This window comes from Saccostrea cucullata, unplaced genomic scaffold (genome assembly GCF_032062105.1).
Source record: "Saccostrea cucullata isolate Sc308-1 unplaced genomic scaffold, CSIRO_AGI_Scuc_v1 ctg8783, whole genome shotgun sequence".
NCBI classification, from domain to species: Eukaryota; Metazoa; Mollusca; class Bivalvia; order Ostreida; family Ostreidae; genus Saccostrea; species Saccostrea cuccullata.
Window position 1 is genome coordinate 1 of NW_026926092.1, and position 26705 is coordinate 26705.

Sequence of the window (26705 nt, forward strand, 5' to 3'; positions counted from 1 at the left end):
TGGGGTTGGATGGTGGTATTTGGCGCCTTCATGATCAACGTCATTACGGACGGGTGTTCTTACTCATTCGGAGTTTTATTCACACATCTGTTGGAATATTTCCACGCAGATCGCAGCTCGACTGCATGGGTCGGCTCTGTGTTTAATGCAGCACCACTTCTTTTTGGTCCTGTTGCCAGCATTATCGCCAAGCGTTTTGGATTCAGGAAAGCCACCATAGCAGGTGCATTAATAGCCGCATCAGGAATGATAATGAGTGTATTTGTGAATTCTTTGGGTGCTTTGGGATTAACCTATGGTTGTGTTGCAGGATTTGGAATTTCTCTTCCGTACCTGGCTTCGTCCGTTGTTGTGATGATGTATTTTAAAAAGAGACGCTCTTTGGCAACAGGCTTGGCCGAGTGTGGTGCAGGAGTTGGCACTCTGATATTTGCGCCTCTCTTACAGTTTCTAATATCCGAATATGGTTGGCGAGGAGCATTGTTGGTTATGAGTGCTATTGTTTCCCATGTTGTGCTCTGTGGTGCTTTGTTCAGACCAATTCCAATCTGCAGTAAAAGAGAACAAAGTATATCGGTATATAGTCAGCATAACAAGGGAAACTCAATTTCAGAAACATTACCAGCAATTCAGCATAATACTGAAAATGAAATCCTCTTTGAAAGTTTTGTAGAGAAAAATCACCTCAGACTTGAAAGTCAGTCAACTGAAAATTTGAATATAGGAAAGCGACATATAACAACTGAGAGTAATTCATTTCTGGGTGGTAGCATATCTTCGTTGTCAAAAATAGCAAGGATTGATGGAGATTTTTCAGACTCTAAACAAACGTTTCATGAACAAAGTGAAAGTAAATGTAAACAAAGAATATGCAGAATTGTTGATGTTACCGTCTTGCGTGAATGGCGTTTCGTGATTTTTCTCATTTCTAATTTTATTCTTTATTTATGGTATGACGTGCCTTATGTTTTCACAGTCGATCGCGCCTTGGAAATAGGTGAATCAGAATCTCGAGGTGCTTTGATAGTATCTAGCACTGGTATCATTCATACAGTTGGAAATATAGTGTTTGGCTTTCTAGGTGACTTGAAGAAAGTCAATCGTTCCATTCTTTATTGCGTGTCAATGTGGATGACTGGCCTTGGCCTAGCATTGGTGCCGTTATCCCAGGATTATTTATCTTTCATAGCATTTGACGGGATTTACGGATTCTTTGTTGCAGCTTCTGAAGCCTTATCCTGTGTCTTGGTAGCAGATATATTAGGCATTTCAAAATTATCGGATGGCTATGGTATATTGATGTTTCTTCAGGGAATAGCTAATTTAGTCGGACCACCATTTGCAGGTACAATAAATACTCTCTCTCTCTCTCTCTCTAACAGTGTAACTAAAAGATAATATATATACTTTTTTCCTTGTAGGTTGGTTATATGACAGCTCAGGTTCTTACGACAACACATTCCTCGCAGCTGGCGGATCCATAATTTTTCTAGGAATGTTGTATGCCACAGTGCCAGTCTATGCAAAAATAAGGAACAATCTGCTTAATGCAAAATAATGTGCCAAAGTGAAATAAAGAAGAAAAATCTTATTACTTGATTTTCATAATTTAGTACAAGGTGAATGATAAGTTACGTTATAAGCAATTCAATGAACATACATGGACGTAAGCAATGAGTATTAGTATATATGCATGTTTTCCATTGGAAGTGCAAATACTGCTGTTTTTTCTACTATGTTTCATATGTATCTTGAATAACATATCTACGTAACAAACGAAATAAAAAAACTTGTAAAATTAAATGAAAAAGAACAAAGCTCTGTTATAGCGACAATTGACTATATATGATGCCCCACATAACTTGCATAACATATCTGGGTATACTAGTACATTTTGTTTTTCAGTCAATGGTATTGTATAATTAAGCTTTCTAATCTTGATCTTTAATCAGTAATTTGCTTGTTTTAGTACTAAATTGAAACTTATTTTGTAAAGGCGGTGTCTGATTGGCAATTTGAAGATAGCTACACCAATCTGCCACGGTACTAGTAGGCAGCTCTGTAAGTCGTCATCCTTACTGCTAAGTATAATACATGTAAACGTGTGATAGTGTGCTATGCAAAAAGATGGCGAATTCATTCACAGGCATATAGGGAAAAATCACATCAAACATACATGTACATTATATTAAGAAATGTGGAGGTAACATTGATTGATCTCAACCCCCCCCCCCCAAAAAAGAATCTGAGAACAGCAGACCCCCTGTATATTCCATAAGCAGAATCAGGTACTCAGGAGGAATAAACGTCCTCTTTCGAACGGTCACACTCGTAAGCCCTATGCATTTTTCATCAAGTAGACAATAGTTTATCCTCTTAAACTGTAACAACAGTATAGAGAGGATGTAACAAGCATGAAATATTTACAGTAAAGCATGCCTGAGGCAAATGAAAAAAGAGACATTGAAAAACGACATCGTACAAACCAAGAGAGCCAGTTCTCTCATTTACACAAATCCGGAATTCTTAGTCAACTTTAGTTTTAAAACATAGGCTTATTAATCGGTATGGGATATGTCAGTCAAAATACGAACAGATGGAATGAATGAATGCTTACAAATTCTATATTAGCTTCAATATAATTTTATAAAAATGCCGACTTTAAATGCCACTATTGGACTCTCTTTAACATCAACTTATTTGCCTGTAGCTTTCCATAAATTAAAAAACACAGGTAATCAAAGATTACGAAGCTCACCTCGACGAAGGCAAATCTCACAATTTTTAAGCGGTTAGCTAGCTAACCGCTTTATGGCATGGGCCTCCAAAAACCGGAAACTTCCATAAGGCGCTACCTATCCACATCGCTTTATGGCACGTAACCTTATCCTTCTGCAACCTTAACCGGAAACTTCCACAAGGCGCTACCTATCGACAACGGTAACTTCAGCAAAGCGCTTCCTATGATTTGTATACTGTTGGCGTAATACGCCCCCTGGTGAGAGATTGACAATAAGCTGTGTATATAACGATTATATCGAATTCTTATTAGTATTTACCAAAGCATTGACAATACTTAGAATACTAACTTCAAAGAACTGAGAATTTGGTCCTTATTACATGTACATCGTGCGATCGCGATTTATAGCAACTGTTAGTTTATTTTTGAAAGTTGAACGATGCGGTTAATTATACAGCAGGTTGAAGGTTATTACAGACTGCAAAAACATCAGCAAATCTCTCGATCGAGTTTGATTTTCCGTGCCAAAGTATTAAGAAACACCTGTTAAGTAATACCTGAAAAACGCTTTTATAAAAACACCGAATACATCTGTACGTTTTACACTTTTTGTAACGTTTTTATGGAAACAATAGGATTACCTCCACAATGAAACGTTTGTTTTCTTCTCTTTTCTTCTCTGTCTAATAAACAGATTATAAAAGCTCTGCTCCCAGAGGTAAATTCTCTACTCCGTCTTTGATAATTTATGACAAACGATCATAAGGGATTACTTACTTTTAGTTTTGAAAAAATATAATGGGGCACTTAAAGTAGTAAAATTAATTTTGAAAAAAAAATGGATAAATATATATTAATTTTAATCGGCATTGTGATTCTCTTCTAAAAATCAACCGATATTATTATTCACAGAAGAATAAGGTATGAAAAATCTTGGCAATTAGCAAAAATTTAAAATATATACTTAATGCTTATTTATAAGTTTTGAAAATTTGATCAATTCCTAAGGAATGTATTATTAGCTGAGAAAATACTTTTTAAATTTGAATTTGTCCAATTTGTCGATTATTATTTTGAGTGTTTAAGAAGAATTAAATTAAAATACAGGTGTTTAGAGGCACATTGTTAGAAAAGAAATCAGTGTATATTGTTTATCCGACATATTGAAGAAAGTGACACTGATAACTTCTTAAGTTACACTGACTTTTAGTGTACATTTGAATTTTTAAATACTAGTATTGATTGATTTGACAACTTTCCTTTTCACATGTTTTATTTGAGAACAATATTGCATGAAGAGTATATGGCAAATACACCTTATATGTCCTTATCTAGACATATTGTACAAGACTTCTTTTAAATGATTCTCATATACCATTTACTTTATTCGAACATTTACTTGTTTGAAAAGTCAATAAAGTACATTTCATAAAGCTTGATAATCTTGTTTACTCGCCAGTCTTCCCGTAGAAGTAGTAGTTCATAATATTACTAAACGGAAGTATTCAGTATCTGTATCAAAATACAGAATGATCAATGATCGATTTAAGATGAAAAGCTGATTCCTGAAAGTTCAAGAGATGGGCTCCGTTGCCTAGAAGAAGTAAGCATCCCTCTTGACAGGTTACACCCGCAGTGAGCCTACACATCTGGAGCTCTCTGATATCAATTCATTTACAAAGTCTCTGCTCAGCCATCCTTTTTTCTCTGACTAGCCAACTGTAGATCTACACTACTCCAAATCCATTAATCTAAAGAATTTAACTTGTCATTTTCTTAGTTGTTTGCTATAGTAGGCTTTACAATTACCTAATTTCAGATTCAATAGAGCATGAAAGACAATTAAATTTTCAGCATCAACATAATTGTTTTCATCCAGAGAACGATTGGATGCCACCAAGAGAGAACTTTTAAAAATGCACTTCCTGTCTTTCAAACTGAAGAAATCTCATGTTTAAATTTCAAACATGCATTTCAATCTAATTAAAATTTATTTAAATGTTCCAAATCCGCTACCGCTTCTCAAACATCTAACATCCCATTCGGGGTCACATCAGAGCGACCTTTCGATTATGAATACATATACCAGTAAACACAAACACTTTGGCCATATAGATTCAAGCCTCGGTAAACAATTCTCAAATTAACTCCACGGCTACATAACATCGTTATTGATGCTGTCTTACGTTGAATTAAAGTAATTTTGGAATAAATTTCATGTATAGTCTGCAGTCTGGCATCTGAACGTGAATAATGCAAACGAAAGAGCACAAACTATACAAGATACCCCACACGTCATACAAAACACAGCTTTTGCAATGCATATTTTGTTTACTACAAAACTCGATCCTCGGGTGTTTTGGTTCGGTGGTGAAAACAAGAAACCCATCTGAACTATAAGCCAAGATTTCGGAGGAACTATTTTCTTTGGCTAATCGAAGATTTACTCTTACATGACCCCAAATAGGATGTTGTTAGATGTTTGAGAAGCAGTAGCGGATTCGGAACATCTAATTTTAATTAGATTGCATCCATCTGTGACATCAGTTTGGAATGTTATTGGTTTTACTATTAAGTAAAGTATTACAAAAACAGAATGTCTGGGTTTTTTTTGTTCTCTGATGACATTGGACAAAGATATGCATACTTAAATATCATCATTTCATGCACTTTTTTCGGTACATATTAGATGAAAGCATGCTAACCTCTTTTCAGTACTTTCAGTACTTTGATTCTCTACTTAGTGTACACCCCAAGATCAATATCCCATATCCATGCAAGGACTTTGTTGTGACTTGGAAATGAACTCGCTCTAAGATAAGCTTTCACCTGTTTGCTCATCAAGAAAATTTCGGTCAGTTCTAACTTCACCAGCAAATCTGGAAGTACCTGTCCTTATACACCATCCATGCAAGTTTAATAATTACAGGCCATAGGGTTGTGATGAGCACTCTCTGGAAAATGTAGAATGATTCAGAATCCAAAGCTGGTAGTGACCAGACTTAGTAACTTTAGTTAAATAATGACTAGAATTCAATCATTGAGGAAATGTATGCTTTGAAAAACTTCTCTGTACATCAGCTTCTAGGAGGCAAACAGGTAAATGAATAAGGGTATTTTTACCAAATTTACGAAATTCTTTACCACTTGTTCAAGTTTTTTGATGCTGGACACTGGAAATGGTTCTCTTAATTTTGTCGGGAAATAGAGAAATTATTCCCCGTTTATGTACCCATGAAAATTAATCACCGTAAATTGCAACTGAAAGAACAATTAAATGAAAAAATGTCATAAATACAAACATTTCATTGTAAAATACAAAAAATACCACTTGATTTTTTTTAATGGGAGAAGCACCGGTATCTGGGTCTTGGTTTATATATGTGTATATCTATTGTTATGTCCTGTTCAAAAGTTATGGCCAAGGATAAGTTTTTTGAAAGGTAGGTCAAACTCCAGGGTCAAAGTCAAAGAGTCAAGGTTGTTGCTTTCTAAAGAAAGATCTTGTCACAATGATTACATAATTTATACTAGTATGTAAAGTACGAAAGCCACAGCCCTAACCGTTCAAACGTTATGGTTAAGATTTAAGTTTTTAAAAAGGTCAAACTCCAAGCTCAGGATTGTTAGTATCCAATGAAAGGTCTTGTCACAATGATAAAATATATGAAGTAAGAAAGCCCTGTAGTCCTAACCCTTCAAAAGTTATGGTCAAGTTTGATTTTGAAAAGTAGGTCAAACTGCAAGGTCAAAGTGGCAAAGTTGTAATTATCCAATGAATGGTCCTCTCACAAGGATTGCATATGTGAAATATGGAAACCCTTACCCTTATACCGATCAAAGGTTTACGTTTTCTTTTAAGTACGTTAATCTCCAAGGTCAAGGTTATTGGTATTCAAAGGAAGGTCTTGTCACAAAGAATATACATAACTTAAGTACACTTTCATGAGAGTCCTAGTATCTACCGTTCAAAATTATAGCCATTTGAAGATTGTGTTTGGAATTGTTGTGTAAAAGTGTGTAGAACTCCAATGTCATGGTCAAAAGGTCGAATTTGGTGATACCCAAAGAAAGGTTCTATCACAGGGAATACACATGTAAAACATGAAAGTCATACTTCAACTAAGTCAAAAGTTATGGGCAAGCTTAAAACAGGGACCTATATATATATATTTTATATACTAGGTCCGTGGTTCAAGTTTTTTTGCGGACAAACAGACAGACAGATGGACGGACATGACAAAAGCTATATACCCCCGAATCTTAAATTACGGGGGGGGGATAAAAAGTACATGTATATTTTAAAATAGGTATACATAGGCCTATTTATATTTTTTTAAAAGACCCATGCAAGTACCTGTGGGGAGCAATAAATATAAACAGAATGTACTCAATTTACCTTTGATGTAAAAGAAATAAAAATATTAATTAATTTTCACACAAAACACAAATTAATTAACGCAAGAATTTAGTACAGGAAACTACAACATTGTCAAGCACTCTCGCTCAGAATTAAATAGGTCGGGCTCGAGTTACAGGAGAAAATCAATATGGCGCTGTCCATCGACTTGAAAAAAGTATTTTTTACATTACTTAGTTATTTGTATATTTCCTTTTATTAATTGAATTTAAAAGAACTGTACATGAATAGGTAACAAAAATATTTAAACTAGGGCAAGACAGTAGCATTCATATTGTTGATAATACCGGTAAGTTGGCATAGACTTCATGCCAGGATATCCTGTGTAACATTCATCAGGTTGTGCACACCCCTACCAAATGGTCACTTATCCCCCGTTTGGTGGCGCTGATACTAAAATAAGTCCCACGGAGAAAATAAGTACCACATGAGTCCTACGTGAGTCCCACAGCAATAGAGCGAATAAATACATATAATAAAGGTTTATTTTGAAAGAAAATGATATTTATATGATCATATATCAAAAAAAGTTTTGATAAAATGAACTTTAGTGTGTTAAATAGACGATTGTAAATATCAGACCACAGTCAAGAACGATAACTCTGTTCAAATGTAAATAATGGCCAAGAACTATATTGGCAATCCTTGAACACTGTTGAAAGCTAACTTTTTTTCTATTTAAAAAAAAATTAGTCAGTTGATATTTGTCTAACAAATCTTTTTTTAAATAATGAAGTTTATATGGTTTTATTTCTGAATTTGATTTGTTCTTCAATCTGTTTTACTTGAATTTTCAAGTTTCGTTTGAAAACATATATTATTTGATATACAGCTAAACATATGTTTTATTTTATTCTAGTATATCATTATTCTTTATTTTACAAACTAAAATACTTTTTATATTATGGTTTTATGTATTTTAACAACTACTTGGTAAGTTTTCCTGACACCCATGACAGACCCATGTTTATTGTGTATATACACAGAGCCCTATTGAGGTACGTCCCTTGTATACCTGTACACAACACCTGGGGGATGTTATTCACACCTTTCAATCTCCCTATTGTTTGTATAACTATTACAATAACTTTTGCACAAGTCTGGAGCTAGGTTACTGAATTTTGAATTCAAATAAAATACTTAATTTAATGTAGAATTATTGAAAATTCAGCTATTAGTATGTATGACAAATAAGGTCATAATAAAGAAATCATTAATTAAAAATTTTCATATTTGATTTCCTAGATAAAAAAATTCTTTGAAAATTAAAATTGATAAAGAATTGTGATTTGGACTAGACTACTGTAAATCGTAAATTCTTATTTACTTTATATGATACCTCTAAAAGTACATTCTTGCTATTTAAATTGTATGAAAAGATTCAAATCAATAGTGTTATAGTTACAACCATTGAATTTTCAAATGAATTTGTAGACCACATACCATGCAGAGAATTAGCTGTTATATATCCATTTTCTTAATTTAAAAAAAAATGTGTTCATTATCCATCATGTAAATAAAGATAAAAATTTAGATTATTACATTGTAAAGCCAGTCACACTCCTGGATGTGGAACTTGTCAATAAAGAGTATTTTTTAATAAACTTGGAATTTTATAGTGACTTGATTTACACAATGAATTATATGTGCAAACAAAAAATAAAACAGCAAATTTAGAAGTTGAATTTAATTTTGATCTGAAAAAAATTTCTTTTTAATGAAAGAATTTGATATACAGACTTCAGTAGCCAAACTTTATAGTCTATAACTTAGGTTTTGAAATCCTGCTGTTGCGTTATTGAATGTCAGCGAATTCAAAAAGTAAGTAAGTAAGTATACTAATTACATATTATAGTGACATTGTGCATTATAACTTGTTATTTACACTGTAAAAAAATCAAAGCTGCAGTCTAATCGGAATTTAAGTGTTTTCATCTTCGACAGAAGGACTTGAACAGAATTAAAACACATGGTATAACTAAATGATAAACGTTTATTTTCCTCAAGTTCATAATATTCATCAAATAATTATATTTTCAGGATACCTGAATAAAAGCCCATGCATCTGAGTACTTATTCTCTCACTGAAAGTTTTTCATCACATAGATACAGTGTAATGCTATTAAAGAAAAAAAGATATCATTAAAATACTAGTATATCACTGTTGTCAGCTATAAATCACTTCCAATTTCATATCATGCTATGAATGAGTAAATTAGATTTTTCACTTTGTATCAATTAAACGATACTTGAAGGTCTGTTTAATTTGTTAATTTATATAAAATTCGATCGAAATTGGCTGTTTTAAATTTTTTTCTTACAGTCATTAGATTTGCTGCATAAGGCATATAAATCAAGGAACATTGTGAAAGTTTTATTAAATCTTAAAAATTAAAATTTAGATGGCTTGTTACTTGAGGTAGATGTAAGAGTTATTGTTCTTTGTTTGTAAACGATCACTAGGAAACATCTTTGAACCTCTTGCATTTTTAAAAACATAATTCATCTAATAATTAAATTATAATACATATTAATATTTGTTTTCAAAAACTACTAAAATTTTATCATTATTGGTAGGACTTGGAAACACTCGAGTTAGGTGAGAATATAGGAGTTATCGTTCTTTGTTTTTGCAACTTATCGCTGTAACCGCGGGCATCAAAAACATTTTTTGTGATAAAATTTTATTCAAAATATATCTAAACAATGATAATCTACAAATATATGTTATTAAATATCAATAAAATGCCTTATTTCCTGGTGGAACTCATTATTTTTCTGTGGGACTCATGTGGGACTTATTTTCCCCGTGGGACTTGTTTTAGTATGTCCCGTTTGGTGGACAATCTCCCATATCGGAGACGAATTTTACTGATCTTTTGGGAGAGAAAAATGGTTGTGTACAATTCCAAAGGATGGCGTAGAAGGCGCATAATATTAAACCATGTAAATTAAAATATAATAGATATTTATCAGTGTTCTGATTAAACAATAATCGGAAATTCAGATTTGTTAAAAAAATTAATATAAAAAGTCTCATACGTAAACAAGTGCAATGTTTCTCTATTTTTACTTTCAAAGAAAATTCCCTCCTTCTCCAATGCTGTGGCACTTGTCAATCATGTTTTTTTATCCCGGCAACCAATCAAATATTGCAAATAATTGAAAAGATTATCTTTTTTTTTTAACATGGTCAAAAGTTAGATTTTACTACGGAGGCACATTTGTGTCAATTTTCAGTTAGGAAATCAAAAGAAAAACAAGTTTTTGTCTGTACCTCATTTTATTTTGCACACAATAAGTTCTCTATAAAAATAGTAAATGAAGTTAGATTGTGATGTAATTATTGTTTTAAAAGGATTTACTTAAACAAAAACAAGAATAATTGCAAAAGTCGACTTTGTAAATCTTTTCTTGAAAATTATTTATCAATCTTCAAATATATTAAATTCAGCAGGAATAGGCATATCAAACCACAAAATGTGGCGTGGAATATAAAACTTTATCCTAAAAGAAAAATAACAAAATGAACAAATATTACTTTCAAGACTTCTACAAAAATTTAACTGTAGCAGTAAGTGCCCACCATACATGTACCAGTTAAGTATGAGGACTGAGGAGCTAGTGTTTTATGGGATTTTATGGTGATAAATATTGACCAAGATCCAAAGAGCGATTGAAAGTTAACTCATCAAGAGTTAAACCACTAGATAAATTTGAATTTTTATCCAACAAGTCACAACACTTTCTTTTGATTGATTGATCAAGAAGTTCGGCTGTTGCAGACAACTATGGGTGTCGTTTTCACGAAGCTACAGAGAAATTTCACATGAAAAATCGACCAAACTATGTTAATTGTGTGAGGAATATATTCATCAATATTCCCCAATGCCTTTGCAAATGTGATTTTGTTTTATTTTTATGAAAATTGGAAAAGAATTAAAAAAGTCCACCATTTGGTCAGTAAAATTCCTCACGGATATGGAAGACTGTCTTCCAAACGGGGATTAAATGATTATTTGGAGGAATGTTCCCAATCTGTTTGGCAGATCAATATAATGTTAATGTCGATGATAATTTTCAAAGAGCTTCACTAAATGGAGCAAAACTGTTCTATAACTATTCTTAAATCTTTATGTGTACTATTCAAAGTGATTAACTAACTCTTGTGTCAGAGAGTGAACATATATTATTTATAATTGCGAATTAAAATGAATTTTGTTACCTGAAATTTTCATAAGAAATAAATACTCTTTTTAAGTATGTACACTGCCCTGCAAGTTGGCTGCAACCTTTAATTATTTTTCAATTTTCAATTATTATTTAAGTATTTGATATGACTAATTTTGAATTTGTTAGGACAAGCACAGTTTTCTTTGTCAATGAATAACTTCTTCTTTCCAATAATATATCCAGCATTTTATATTGCCTACTGTGATCACAGTTTTCAATAATTTTCTGTTGTCTGATTTATTGCTTGACTCACATGATTTCAATATTTTTTCACACAATATTTATGACCACACAAATTTACAGCAGTTATATTTTCTTCAATTTCAACTCTAACATAAGATATAATTCAGGAAATTCCTTATACCTGTATACCCTGGATAGTTCTTAAATACTATTTCCATCAGAAAAAAATCTGAACCATTCTTTTTATTTTTTGTTTTGATGAAAGAATGATATAAGTCATGTGAAAAGGAATATTTATTGAGGATGCATAAGCCAGAATCCTTGCAGAAAAACTCCATAAAAAGTGTCCACTATAAGTATTTAATAATTGAGAGAATGAATTTATTTATTTCATATATTCACATACATTTTATGTAATTTACATGTACATGTATTTATACCGGTATTTCCAGGCTTCTCACTGTGAGACTAAGACCCTTGGGGGGAATTTTCTGGCTTATAATGATGCAATCCCTGATCATTTGGTCATTCCTCATTACTCCCTAATAGGGAAACCCCGGCCAGACTCCCTTCTACTTTTCACATGACCCTTTTTTATTTCAATTCTTATGGACAACTCTGTTAATTCAAAACAGAAATAAAACAAAGTCTATAATCTAAAACTATACAATAAAATAATTCTGTCAGTGCAGTTAAAAATAGCTATGAAATATCTCAATGCATGATACTTTGTAAAATGATGTTACACATCTGTTCAATTAATCAATTTCTTGTTTTTTGTTTATATATAGTTTAAAATGTGAAGCAGCTATGGCTGTGAATTCTTCTATGGGTGGTTGTGAGAGGAACCTCTGTGAAGCATGCCATCCCATACACAGTGTTTCCTGTGTGGAAAGAGTTGGACTCCACTCCAGTTTTCTCTCGTAGTTCTGATATGTTTAGTTTTGTTCAATGAGTATTTCATCTACGTCTTTCAAACCATGAGATGGCCAGCCATGCCAGATGTAAACAGGTTTGTATACATATTATCACATATCAAGACAATACTTTCTAATTAAAATATCAATATGTACTACACATGTAATGAATTGGTGTATTCAAAATTGAGCGGAATCAATGGGTATAAAGTTGTTAGCATATTCCATAATCATGAATTAGCGCTACACATGTTCATGCCTTGTTTTGTATTAGTAAATGATTTCTAAGTGGCATTCATGAATTATTGCATTTTTGTTCGAGCCAAAGCCACTTAAATACCGTATAGCGGGTTTCCTTGGCAAATGTAAAATTTCGTGTTTTGTCTGCTCAAAGGTATAATAGTTTTGGAGTAATTTATTTTAGTGGACTTGGGGTTTCAGCTCTTTTCAGATGAACACTAAGAAGAGTACTGAATATTAGGGATGTGCGATTTTATCTGTATACCGGTGTAGCATAATATTTTGATACCGCGATATATTGAACACGGGTTCAAAATATCGCATAATATTTTGAACCCGGGTTCACTTTTTCGCTGCAATAATTATATATTGAACCCCCTTATAAAATATTGAACCCCTACCTTTTTCATTTAAGAGGTAGGGGGTTCAAAATATTATGGCCATAATATATTGAGTCCCCCTACCCATTTAATTTTACAGGGAGGGGGGTTCAAAATATTATGGCCATAAAATATTGAGTCCCCCTGAACTTTTAACTTAAGAGGGAGGGGGGTTCAAAATATTATGGCCATAAAATATTGAGTCCCCTGCCCTCTTAATTTACAGGGAGGGGGGTTCAAAATATAATGGCCATAAAATATTGAGTCCCCCTGCCCTTTTAATTTAAGAGGGAGGGGGGTTCAAAATATTATGACCATAAAATATTGAGTCCCCCTGCCCTTTTAATTTAAGAGGGAGGGGGTTCAAAATATTATGGCCATAATATATTGAGTCCCCCTGCCCATTTAATTTTACAGGGAGGGGGTTCAAAATATTATGGCCATAAAATATTGAGTCCCCTGCCCTTTTAATTTTATAGGGAGGGGGTTCAAAATATTATGGCCATAAAATATTGAGTCCCCCTGCCCTTTTAATTTAAGAGGGAGGGGGGTTCAAAATATTATGGCCATAAAATATTGAGTCCCCCTCCCTCTTAAATTTAAAGGAGAGGGGGGTTCAATATTTTATGGCTATAATATTTTGAACCCCCTCCCTCATAAATTAAAAGGGCAGGGGGACTCAATTTTTATGGCCATAATATTTTGAACCCCCCTCCCTCTAAAATAAAATGAGTAGGGGGACTCAATATATTATGGCCATAATATTTTGAACCCCCTCCCTGTAAAATTGAATGTTTAGGGGGACTCAATATTTTATGGCCATAATATTTTGAACCCCGGGTTCAATATTTTACAGGGGGGTTCAATATTTCGCAGCGATATTTTGAACCCAGGTTCAAAATATCGCGGGGTTCAATATATTATATGACACCGGTATATCGTGATTTTTTGTTGCGTGATACGTATTGTGATATGGAGACCTAAATACCGGTATTTAAGTGCATATTAATACATGTAGAGTCCAGAAATTATTCATTTATTTGTTCAATCTTTCAAATTACAATAAGAGAAAGTCTGCAAAATGTTGTAAAAGGTGAAAAGAATGGCATCTTACCATCCAAACATGAGTAGTTTTATTTGCATGAAAATTTCAAAAAAGTGAAGTTATGTTTTTCTAGCATATTTTAAAGAAAAATAATGCTCTTCATTTAAATTCATTGTAAAAATTGCTTGTAAAAATATCATATTATCATGATATTTTGGGGAAAAAATCGTGATATATCGCAATACAAATTTTTTAGCGATACCCATCCCTACTGAATATTTTAGAGATTAAAATTTTAGCGGGCTACCATCAAAACGCTAAAATAAGCCAAAATTATCACCCTAAAATAACCTGTTATATGGTATGAAGCCTGCTTTTTTTAGTACACATACAGTATTTGTCTTTTGCGCATTAATTTACACAAAGCTTTTGATGTTATAAAAAGTTCATTATGTATATTATAAAAAATCTGACATGTCAGATTTTCTTTAGTTTCAGTTAAGTCCCACTGAGTTTAGGATAACAATATCTGACTGTATATTTGTTGCTCATATCATGCAGTTTACAGTAAAGAAGGAAAGATATAATATAACTTATTTGTTAATGTGGAATACAGAATTTTAAAATAAACCCTTGTCTTGCAGGGAAGATGGTTCATCCGTTGTTATTTTGCTGGTAGCCGACCCTCAGATACAGGGGTACCAGACTGAAGGAGTTTGGATTGGACCTTATGCCAGATGGGATGCTGATAGGTAATTATTTCAATAATCTATTAATGTAACAGTTAGATTTGTTTCATGCACATTGTTGTATTGACATACTGTATACTTTACCATGTAGATAAAAAAGGGTATAGATGTAGATCAATGAAACAAACTGTTTTCATAATCTAAAAAGGGCATCAAGCATTATTTAAAAAATATGAACAATAGAAAAAAAAGATTGAGGATCACATTGTTAAGTGAAAGAGAAATTGAAAAAAAAGGTGGGAAAGGGAGGGGAGGGCTTGCACCAAGTGTCTGTGCCCTCAGTATAGTAAATACATGTAAGTGAATTTTAATTGATATAAAATATAAAATAAATGGAACACAATTATTGAGATTTCTACATTCAAGATAGAGTGCATGAATGTCTTTATTATACATATATTTTTTAGTTACCTCAAAAAGACATTTTCCTTTGCTGCGGCTCATGCGAAGCCAGACGTTGTGATATTTTTGGGCGACCTAATGGACGAAGGAAGCCGGGCCACTCACGATGAATACAGAGATACTTATTACAGATTTCATAACATTTTCTCAAACTTCCCAAGTGCCAAGGTACTCCCTTGAGTATAATTGATAGGGCTTAAGAGTCACTGACTCTCAGATAAGGTAGTTAACTCTTAATTAGATAAAAGACTATAATTTCTTTTTAAAAGTTTTAAGTAAAAATGTCATTTCTTTCAAATTTCTATTTTCACTCCTGCAAGGTAGGCTGAATTTGTGTGCATTTTAAATAAGATTTGTTGTCTTTTAGAAAATTATAAGTTTAAAGCAAAGGTTTGGGTTAGCAAACAAGTAACTTGAAAAAAAAATATGGGTTACTACTTTTTACCCTAGATTGTGTAAGTGCCTACATCCTATTTTAAAGAAATACAATTTTTAGCTCACCTGAGCCAAAGGCTCAAGTGAGCTTTTCTGATCACATTTTGTCCGTCGTCCGTCCGTCTGTCTGTCTGTCTGTCCGTCTGTAAACTTTTCACATTTTTGACTTCTTCTTAAGAACCAATGGGCCAATTTTGACCAAACTTGGTACAAAGCATCCTTGGTTGAAAGGGAATTTAAATTCTTAAAATAAAGGGCCAAGTCCCCTCACAGGGGAGATAATCAAGAAAAGACAAAAATAGGGTGGGGTCATTAAAAAATCTTCTTCTCAAGAACCACTGGGTCAGAAAAGCTGAAACTTATGTGGAAGCATCCTAGGGTAGTGTAGATTCTAAATTGCTAAAATAATGACCCCCGGGGAAGGGTGGGGCCACAATGGGGAATCAAAGTTTTACATAGAAATATATAGGAAAAATCTTTGAAAATCTTCTTCTCAAGAACCACTGGGCCAGAAAAGCTGAAACTTATGTGGAAGCATCCTGGTATAGTGTAGAATCTAAATTGTTCAAATCATGACCCCCGGGGGAAGGGCGGGGCCACAATGGGGAATCAAAGTTTTACATAGAAATATATAGGAAAAATCTGTGAAAATCTTCTTCTCAAGAACCACTGGGCCAGAAAAGCTGAAACTTATGTGGAAGCATCCTGGTATAGTGTAGATTCTAAATTGTTCAAATCATGACCCCCGGGTGAAGGGAGGGGCCACAATTGGTAATCAAAGTTTTACATAGAAATACATAGGAAAAATCTGTGAAAATCTTCTTCTCAAGAACCACTGGGCCAGAAAAGCTAAAACTTATGTGGAACCATCCTGGGGTAGTGTAGATTCTAAATTGTTCAAATCATGACCCCCGGGGGAAGGGCGGGGCCACAATGGGGAATCAAAATTTTACATAGAAATATATAGGAAAAATCTGTGAAAATCTTCTTCTCAAGAACCACTGGGCCAGAAAAGCTGAAACTTATGTGGAAGCATCCCGGTATAGTGTAGATTCTAAATTGTTCAAATCATGACCCCCGGGTGAAGGGCGGGGCCACAATTGGTAATCAAAGTTTTACATAGAAATATATAGGCAAAATCTTTGAAAATCTTCTTCTCAAGAACCACTGGGCCAGAAAAGCTGAAACTTATGTGCACAAGGAAGAACCTTGAGGTAGTGTAGATTTCAAAATGTCTTAATTATGATCAGTGGGGTAGGGTGGGGATGCATTATGTATTACAAGGGGGAAATCTGGTAAAGACCAAAATGGTCAAAGCTTCTCAGGTGAGCGATGTGGCCCATGGGCCTCTTGTTTGAGGGTTTAGTAACGTGTTGGACTGTTGGTTTGTGCCTTTGGGCTCAAAAGACCACCCAAAAAACATTATTGTTGTAATACTGTTGATAAATAATTTTAGACTTTGTTGTTCCTTGCAGTGCTTTTACTTACAGATTCTCTGACATTTGCTTCATTTTTATTATTTGTTGAAAATAAAAAGATTCTTAATTAAATATACAAAATTTCCCTAGATGTATGTATGGCCTCTATGCTCATCTTATTTTTTTTCAGAGAATCTACATTCCAGGAGACAATGATGTAGGAGGGGAATTCAGGGACTTCCGCACACCAGAGAAAGTCGACAGATTTGTCAAACATTTTGAACAAGTCGATGGCATTATTCAACATAAGTTCATAGATTTTATCAAGGTAAGTCAGAATGGTGTAAAAAAAAAAACATATATGATAAAAAAAAAAAACTTTAAGAAGAAGTTATTTACTGACCCCACCCCATCATTAAAGGGGGTGGGGGATTGGTGTTGAGGGATACGATTTACAGAAAGATAAAGTTGCATTGTGTTTTATGCTAACAGAACAGATCCTAGAGTCGGATTAGGCTGACTAGTTGTAAGAATCACTTGCAATGTGTGTCATATTCTGTGTAAATTGCACCACCTTTCAAAAGGTACATGTTCCTACGGTATTTTAATTTGCATATCAAGTTATATCACACCATGGTAAAATTCCTTTTTCTCAGATTGACACCCGACTACAGAATACGGAGTTCCAAGAAAAGGAGCAGCTGTTCAGACATTACAGGAAGTCAGTGAACTCACCCATCCATGTTGTCATCAACCACGAGAGTCTGTTACCCTTACAGTTCAAGTCACCTATCTACCCTGTAAGTCCTCAGAGAAGTTTTTAAATCAGAACATTTAATGTAATTATTTTAAAAAGTGCTCTAGCTTCATTAGTCAAGGGTTTTCGGTCCCCATATGTTAATGGGGAGCATCGCTCTGGCGCTCCCCATATGTTTATGGGGAGTGCCCTGGAGCGGTGTGGATCGAAAAACCATGGCTAAAGAAGATGAAAATGCTTTAGAATATTACTGAAAACTTCAATTTTTATGTTATCTGATTTTACTTAGAAATTTTTTTGGGAAAAAAAAAAGATTTATGCCCAAAATACAATTTCAGATCGGAACAGTAAAGCTGCAGTCTCCATTAAAAACTTATTTATGTACTGTAGTAATATTCTGCTATCAACTGCATATTGGGTTTACATCTTCCATCTTATTCATTTGATACTTAAAACCTTGCTCCAAGTATGATCCAATTTTAAATGTAGGCAGGCTACTAAAAGAAAGAAAAACACCCTCCTTAACCCCTTACATGGCATAAGAAAAACACCCTCCTTAACCCCTTACATGGCATAAGAAAAACACCCTCCTTAACCCCTTACATGGCATATACACATTTCTACGCCTCTGACTTGAAAAACGAGAGTTGTGTGAAAAAACATTCATAACTTCGTTAATACTGCAAATATCAGAATAAATCTTACACCGTTGGAAAGAAAAAATAATTACGAAAAAATAATAAACGGAAATTTTTTTAATTGATTTAACCAGTTTTTTGCTAGCTTGTGTTAAACTTTGCGCACAATTTGAGCGATTTTGCAAGTATCGAAATCAATGCAGGGGCATGTTGTATGTAAAAATGCTAAATTCTAGTGTTACCTCCCAACCTCACCCCCTCCCCCCAAAAATACTTAAAATTGGTTTTTAAAAAAAATATACAACATGCTCATAATTTTCAATACAACAATAAAATATTTTTTAATATATTTAACTAAGCAAAAAAAAATTGAATGAAACTCATTCTTGAATAAATGGAAATTCCAGCATGATTATGGTGTATTTTTTTGCCATGGCATCCAAAATAATATTTTTATGATCATTTTCAGAAACAACACAATACCTGCTTTCAGAATATATCAGGGCTCCCACTGGACCGAAAATATTTTTCGCCACTTTTCGCGACACAAGCTTTAGAAAAGGCATATTTACATCTGATTTCTCGACAATGCAAGCACTTTTTGTCATTCAATTTTTTTTATTATGTTTATCTGACAGAGACATTGTTTTAAAATTGTAATGTTTTAAACTTATGGTAGTATCCATTTAAAAAAAAGAAAAAAATATATGTTGGAATTACACAATTAATTAGATATTGTATTGATATTGGCCAACTCTTGACAGAAAATGTTCTCTTGTTTATATTTTTTGTTTGCCTGGGAAAGAGTGGGGGGGGGGGGGGTTACAGACCTAGTAAAAATATGACATTTTTTAAAAATGGAAATTTTCATCATTTCATTAATTAATTGTGAAAAGAAGTAAATTAAAAAGTAATGAAAATTAGGTTTGAAACTTGACTTTATTTTAACAACTTGGTGACTTCAGGGTTTAATATGCAAGCTCATGTTCTTGTAAATAATTCAGTGTAATTTACTAACTATAGATAATTCTGTTTCCAAACCAATTTCTTTTTCACTCTTGGTCAGTTAATGGTATATTAATGTACACATTTTTTAATTTTCAGTAGGTAAAATTTGAAGCCATTCTTTACCATTTTCGTCATGTTTCCCTACTTTCGGTTAAAAAAAAGCGATCTACATAGATCCAGATTTTGTTGATAAAAATCTTTTATTTACTAACTTCATCTCCTAATAACACTTTATCCCCCCTTGTTTAATCCAAATTATATTATTTCAAGCAATTTTGTAACCCTTCATTGCTCCAGGCTAGTTACCTAGCCAGATCTGTTCGTTCAAGCGAGACGTGATTTCCTACATGTAGGTTTCAGTTTTCACACCTCTGCTGCATTGAATAAACAAAGGGACTTATCTGTATACATTGAATAAACAAAGGAGCTAACCAGGACTACACAAATTTTGTACATGGTACATCTAAAAAAATCATTTTCGCCACTTATGAATTTCTTTTCGCCACTTTTGAAAAAAATTCGCAATTGGCGACAATGGCGAATCACAGCTCGAGCCCTGATATATATACATTGGTATAGACAAAAATTAGACGAAATGCTCAAAAAATGCATTGAAATCTTAATATCAATTTGTCTAGAAATGCTTAAAATTTTTGCCATGGAAGGGGTTAAGGTGAACATTTTATAAATTCTGTGGTCATTATAATGACCTTATTAGCAAATATAATCATGTTTAGATTGTATTTTGGTTTACATTTTTCATACCGATTGTTTATAGCCCTGGTGTTTTGTACTAAAGATTGAACATGGTATATTCTGTCTTCCTGATTAATACTCAAGGCTAATTATGGTGGGTATGACTGATCAACAGGGGATGCTTACTCCTCCTAGGGATCTGATCCACCTTTGAAATTTTCAGAGGTCTTTGTTTTAAGAACCCTCTCTACACTGCACCTTGAAGAGTTCTGATTCTATGGCATTTAGAGTGATCTGCCCTTAGATTTAAATTCTTAGAAATAGAAATTTACAGTATATTACTCAATTTGTAATTGATTCATATATTCTGAACATTTTAAAAGGCCAAGATAAAAAATTAATAGAACATGCTATTTACATGTGTTGTCTGTAGGAAGTAAAGAATAGTGATTTCTATTCACTGATACTGTGTTGTGTTTGAAAAATTTTCCTAGGGGTAGATGTCAGGTACCATTTAGTGAAAATTAAGAAGATAAGCTCAATACTAACATTTTTATACAATATTTTTCTCAATGGCTAAGAAACATTTTGTACTGGGTGTGGAGAGAGTCCTTTAGCCATATTCATAGATTTATATTGTGTGTGCATTTTTTTAATATCAATCACTCTTTGTTATCTTAACTTCTTTTATCAAGTCACCCGCTTGGCACAGTGATAAGAGCATCTGCTCTTGAGTTGCAAAGTAAAGAGTTGATCCTTAAGTTGTGGGTTCAAATCCCACTGTAGACTGGTCCTTTGGATGAGACTGTATAAACCAAGGTCGCATGTCTCAGTAGGTGCTGACACACGAAAAAGATACCTCCCTGCTCAATGGCCCTGAGTGCCGTGTAAAGGAAAAAATTTGCAGCTCTCCATATGAATGAAAAATTCTCGAGAGGGATGTTAAACAATATACAATCAATCAATCTTTTATCAGAGATATGTCTATTCCTAAAAAAATAGTTTATATATTTTTCAGATAGAATGACTTTCAGTATTAGCAACAAATGTTGCAAGATTGATCTCAAATGAAGCATAATGTTAACAGTAAAGGAAGGTTGATTCAAAGGTATCCAATTTTTATAAAATATATTTGCAGATTTTATCCATGGTTAGTGGTAAACTCATCTTCTCAGCTCACTGGCACAAGGTAAACAAGTTACAGCATCAAAAGCATTCAAATGTCACAATAAGTAACGGCACATAATGCCTCATTATATTCATCAGATATATTGTAAAATAACATTTTAGTGGGGTCAAATTTTTCGTGGTTTGAAGAAAAACTCTTGGTTCGTGGGTGAATTCGTGGGTTTCTTCAGTCCTTGAAAACACCGAAAATTAACCCCCCACGAAAATTTGTTATTTCGCAGTATGTCAGATATGTTAGATTTTCATGTATAAGATTAAAAAAAATCTACTACCTTCTATTAACAAAAACAGATTGGTTTTAAATTTTATACATTTCTTTTTCTTTAAATGTAAAGCAATGTTTAACATTTGAATGCTGGAATTTCATACAAGTGTAGAAGTAAATGTTGATTTTTCCAAATTTACTTTCTCTTATAGCCAGTTGCCTATATTTGTGATGACTGCATGAGAAATGATGATTACTCCTGGTCGGTTCATCAGAGAGATTTGACCCACATGCATGGATTCATGTTTGAGAACATTACCCGCAGTGCGGATTGCCTGACAGAGATAATGGTCCCCACCTGTAGCTATAGAATGGGGGAGCCGAACATGGGATATGGGGTGGCCGTATTAGGTAATTTAAGTACAGTTGTACTTTGATATTTAATAGGTGAGTATTGATTAAAGCCTAGAATTGTCTTGGTCGTGCAGTGGTTAGAGTGTTTGCTCAAGAGTCACAGAGTTAGGAATTGATCCTTTTGTCCTGGGTTGGAATCCCACTGCAGTACATGGATACCAAACATTTGGATAAGACCACATAAAATGAGGTCCCGTGTTGCAGTAGGTGGTGGCAAACATCCCTCACTACTCAAATCCCCTAAGTTACAAATATAGGTCTTAATTTGCAACTCTCCATCACTGATGGCATCAGAAACTAGTAATGTCTTAATTAATATCAGTAAGAAATTCTTAAAAGGGTGTTAATCAAACAAAGAAACTCTTAGACGGAAATGTCATGTTCTTTTTTTCAAAACATTATATAATTTGACATATTACCAGTCAGGCTTATGGAACCTTGTTAATCCTATTCAGTATTTAGACTACATGTATATACATGTATAACATAATTGAACGTGTTTGTATAAATACACATATATGTAAATACATTTCATTTTTCAGATGCAAAAGGAAGTCTTCATTATGGCATTTTGTGGAATCCCAACCGATACCAAGTCCTGTATAGCTATCTAATGGTCACCCTTCTAGTCGTCTTTGTTAACTTAATCCTCTATTTTTGTCCCTGCCTGTGTAAATGTTGCTGTGGACGGCGGACTCGGTACTATAGGTGACGTATGCAGATTTTAGATCACCCACCTACCCACACCTGCACTCACAGAATTAGGTCAGAGCTCATTAGGTCAGAGGTCAAAGTCCCATAATTCCTGAAGATCACATGGAAAGATAGTGAGAATATTGTGAAGGTTTGACAGTCGTTTTATTTAAATTAAGAAGATATATATTATTTTTATGATGTACATAAAATTAATGACTTTTAGTTCAGAAGGAAGTGATTGGTTGGATTTTTTTCTTTGAAGACAAAGAAATTTTTTATTACCGTATAAGAAGAATTTTTAGCGAGGATTTAATTTTGGCATTATTAACAAGGGTTATGAGATCGGCTAAAATTGAATATTGATTAGAAATTAATTATGTTTTATTTTATTAGCTTCTTTAGCAATAATTTTAAAAATTGTTAAAATTACATCTCTCTAAAAATAAAATACCAATTTTTTAGGACAAATCACTAAAATTGCTTCTGGCTAAAACCTCCACTTATACAATATAAACATGAATTTACGTATAGTAAATAATGCTGATGTGAAATTAAAATCTGTGAATTTTCCTGGTCAAAGACCAGAAAATAAATCTGATTTGGAATTATTGAAATGTTTTTAGGGACATCAAGTGATACATATAAAATTTAATAGAAGCAAATATATTAACTTGATAACATTTTCCCCAGGAACTAGGTTAAAATATATTGAAAATGACAGTAGTTACTATAAGATTAAAAGAGATTATGAATATCAATTTTTGGATTTTAAATCCAAACATAAGTTTTTCTTGTACGGTATAATATGTACTTTATTTCATAATATGTTTCTTGTGATAAATGTACATGTGTGATATATGATAGCCATGACCTCCAGGCTAAATATTTCTTTTGGTGCATCAGCAATGTGATACATTTATTGAAATTTTTTGTTTTGTTCACCAGTGTGAAGAATTAACATGTTGTTTTTTTTTCTTGTATCAGTCAAATTATTTTTTAATTATTTAATATGTTCAAAACAATTAACACGTGCCTCTAGAATAACTACACCCATCTGACTGTGAAACAGATCAAATCACTTTTCATGAATGAACTCTTGTGCACTGTTTAAGTAGTTATTAGTTGTTCCACTTGGATACAGTTGTAGACTATAGTCATTGTAATGTTTTGAAAATATAAATTTTACTTCATTATCGGCAAATTTCAGAAAATGTGTTCCACTTGCATATAGCCATGGTCATTGTAATGTTTTGAAAATAATGTAGGTCCATTATTGGTAAATATATTTTTTTGTTTTTATTCAGGATTTCAATAAAGGATGGGATAAAGACTTTGAAAAAATTGTGATTTTCCCTAGAGAATGAATTTATAAACTTTTGTACTAATTTAATTAATGCCTAATATCTTGTGAGACATGTACTGTGGAATCATCATTGTTCTTGAGTGGGGGGGGGTGCAATGTTCTTAGATTTCATCAATCATGGATGGTTACCCTTCCCCTTGAATGTACATCCCCATGAACGTTTATATAGTGAACATATTAGTTCATTGAATCTACCATATAATAATCCAGAAAATAATGTCCCTAGCAAAGATAAAAATGTTGATTCCCCACAAACATTGACCCCCACAAATTAAAATGATTCCACAATATTAATTTTTTTTCTTAAACTTTTAGAACATTTTCTTTACTGAGACAAAAATATACATGTATATGCATTACTAGCAATATGTATGTGTTAAATGAAATTCAGGTATTCAATAATGCAGTTATCCAAATTTAAACCTGTCATAATCATACTTTTACTTGGAGATAAGTGATAGATGGTGTGCCAATCAAGACATACTAGTATGTAAACTGTGATATATATACATGTACATGTAACTATATAGGTATTGACCCTGGAAGACCAGAAAATATTACATGTCTAAAAGGAACTGGTTATCATTGTCTATTCCAGTAATAATATACATTGTATACTGTATATGTTTTAAATTTTGCAAGTTTTTTGCTACAACTGATTTTTTTTTTGTTTCTAATGGTAAAATATTAGAGTTCCTTTTAAATTTCCTTGGGGTTGAAGTATTTGCATTTTTTTTTAAATTGTACAAAAGGGCATTTCTACCATTTCCAAATTTATTACATGTATATATGTAAATTTCTTGCAAATTCAGGAAAGGAATATCTAAAAAGATTTGGAAAAGATACATAGCTACTTTGTGACATCCCTTAATAGGTTGTACAAAATACATGTAACACTTGTATGTTGTATCTGGTTCTGTATGCATGAGAAATAAATGTAAAAAAGAAGCATGAAAAATACAGAAATGTAACAAAAATTGCACGTAAAACTTGACCAATTATTAAACATATTAAAATATAAAAATTAAAAATCAGAAAGATAAAAGACAAAACAAAATTATGTGGGATATTTATGGAAATTAATTATTTGTAATGTATTATTGCAAATGTTTGAATTTGTTTTAAATTTATTTTTCTTAGGAAATTACTAGACGAAAATGTATTTTTCTTTGTCTGCTATGAAAGTTGTTCTTTTCTTTTGTATTAGGGAGATTTTTAGGTTTAATAGCTTTATGGTCCATAATTTTCTTGTCACAATTTTCATAGTAGATAAGATGATGCCACCACTGTTTATAATGAGCATTATTGAACAATCCCTGCAAGCACATAACTCTTTGTATATAGCTTTTCATTATTAACTCTTGTGTTTTATTTGTATTAACAAATTTTTAAAAAAAATTCTGTTGTAGTGCTCTGTGTTAATCCTTATATTAAGAATTGCAGTGCGTGCTTATATTTAATATCGAGTGAAATTAATTGCTTACATTGCAAGGATAACCCAGCCTTTGATAAAAAATTATAGCCATTCCCTATTTTATTATGATTATCTCATTTAGGGATCCATTGACCAGAGAGTGAAATAAATATATGAAAACATGTCTGATTTTATTCTACTTTAAATGTTAAAAATGATTAAGTTAACACTGGATGAAATGAGCAGTTTCCCTTCATGGGAAAAAACTGTATAACATGTACTTTAAAAAGTGGGCTTCATATTTTAGCGACTTTCGCCCAGCAAACGATGCGCTAATTCATGAATACCACTAAGAAATCATTTATGAATAAGATATATGACAGGTTAGTGTGTAGCGCTAATTCATGACTACGCCAACAACTCAGTACCCAGTGATTCAACTAAAATTTGAATACGCCAATTTATGTACACGTACAGTATATGGAAACCACATGAAAATCTGAAGCTTACATTATGTTTCCCATTGGTTTCCGCAGCGGATGACAGGTTACTCTGCTAAGTTTTTGTACCATGGAAACTAATACGCTCCGATTCCATTAAGTATCCCGAAACAGGGAAACCTCGGGAAACCAGAAATTTTCCAAGCCTTCCATGTAGCTTCCCTAAATGGGAAACCTGAAGATTCCATTGGTTTCCATGATAAGGAAACTACTTGGAATTAGAACATAGGGGTTTCCGTGGAATGGAGACACGATGGAATCCACAGGTTTCCCATATACGTATTTACATATGTCAATGATCACAACACGGCACACACTTGTGTTCTGTGGATATTTTGTGGTCACACTTTTTGTAATCCCTTTTCAACACTTGGATAGTGGTTCCTGTTCATTCTGTGGTCAAGTTTAAATGATAATTAAAAGCCCATTTGCGCCCATTTAAATAGTAGGCAAATAAAAGTTATATTTAATTTAAAATTGCAGTAAAAAAAGTCATCATTCGGGCGAATACTAGCGAAAACGTTGCTAATTATTAGTATTTTTCGTTAAGTGTGCCTTTTTGCATTATGTCACGATCTTTTTCGACAGATGCATCCAGCGTAAACAAATCACGCCCCCACTGTGTGATTGGTCAACTCAAATTATCAACATTGACACGGAAATA

At 33.0% G+C, this 26705-nt stretch overlaps 2 protein-coding genes across 2 annotated transcripts; both read left to right on the forward strand.

Moving 5' to 3' along the window:
• Nucleotides 1-6: 6 nt before the first annotated feature.
• Nucleotides 7-1591, forward strand: LOC134270736 (monocarboxylate transporter 12-like; the record flags this gene model as incomplete). Its single annotated transcript, XM_062752980.1, has 2 exons — nt 7-1345; nt 1422-1591. Coding segments are annotated over 2 exons (1476 nt in total), but the record flags the coding sequence as incomplete, so codon positions are not given.
• A 5687-nt stretch (nt 1592-7278) lies between these two features.
• On the forward strand, nt 7279-23204 carry LOC134270737 (uncharacterized). The gene is made up of 9 exons (XM_062752981.1): nt 7279-7317; nt 12368-12588; nt 14803-14910; nt 15315-15477; nt 17353-17490; nt 17819-17962; nt 21400-21450; nt 21867-22065; nt 22611-23204. The coding sequence occupies exons 2-9, from the start codon at nt 12437-12439 to the stop codon at nt 22778-22780; spliced, it is 1125 nt and encodes a 374-aa protein (XP_062608965.1). The 5' UTR covers nt 7279-7317; nt 12368-12436; the 3' UTR covers nt 22781-23204.
• Nucleotides 23205-26705: the final 3501 nt, after the last annotated feature.

Excerpts from the sequence above, each read along its gene's own strand:
- LOC134270737 (XM_062752981.1), top strand. The coding sequence starts at position 12,437 with ATGCCATCCCATACACAGTGTTTCCTGTGTGGAAAGAGTTGGACTCCA. Across the intron at positions 15,478-17,352 it reads CAAACTTCCCAAGTGCCAAG|AGAATCTACATTCCAGGAGA; the intron begins GTACTCCCTTGA and ends ATTTTTTTTCAG. Across the intron at positions 22,066-22,610 it reads ATATGGGGTGGCCGTATTAG|ATGCAAAAGGAAGTCTTCAT; the intron begins GTAATTTAAGTA and ends TTCATTTTTCAG.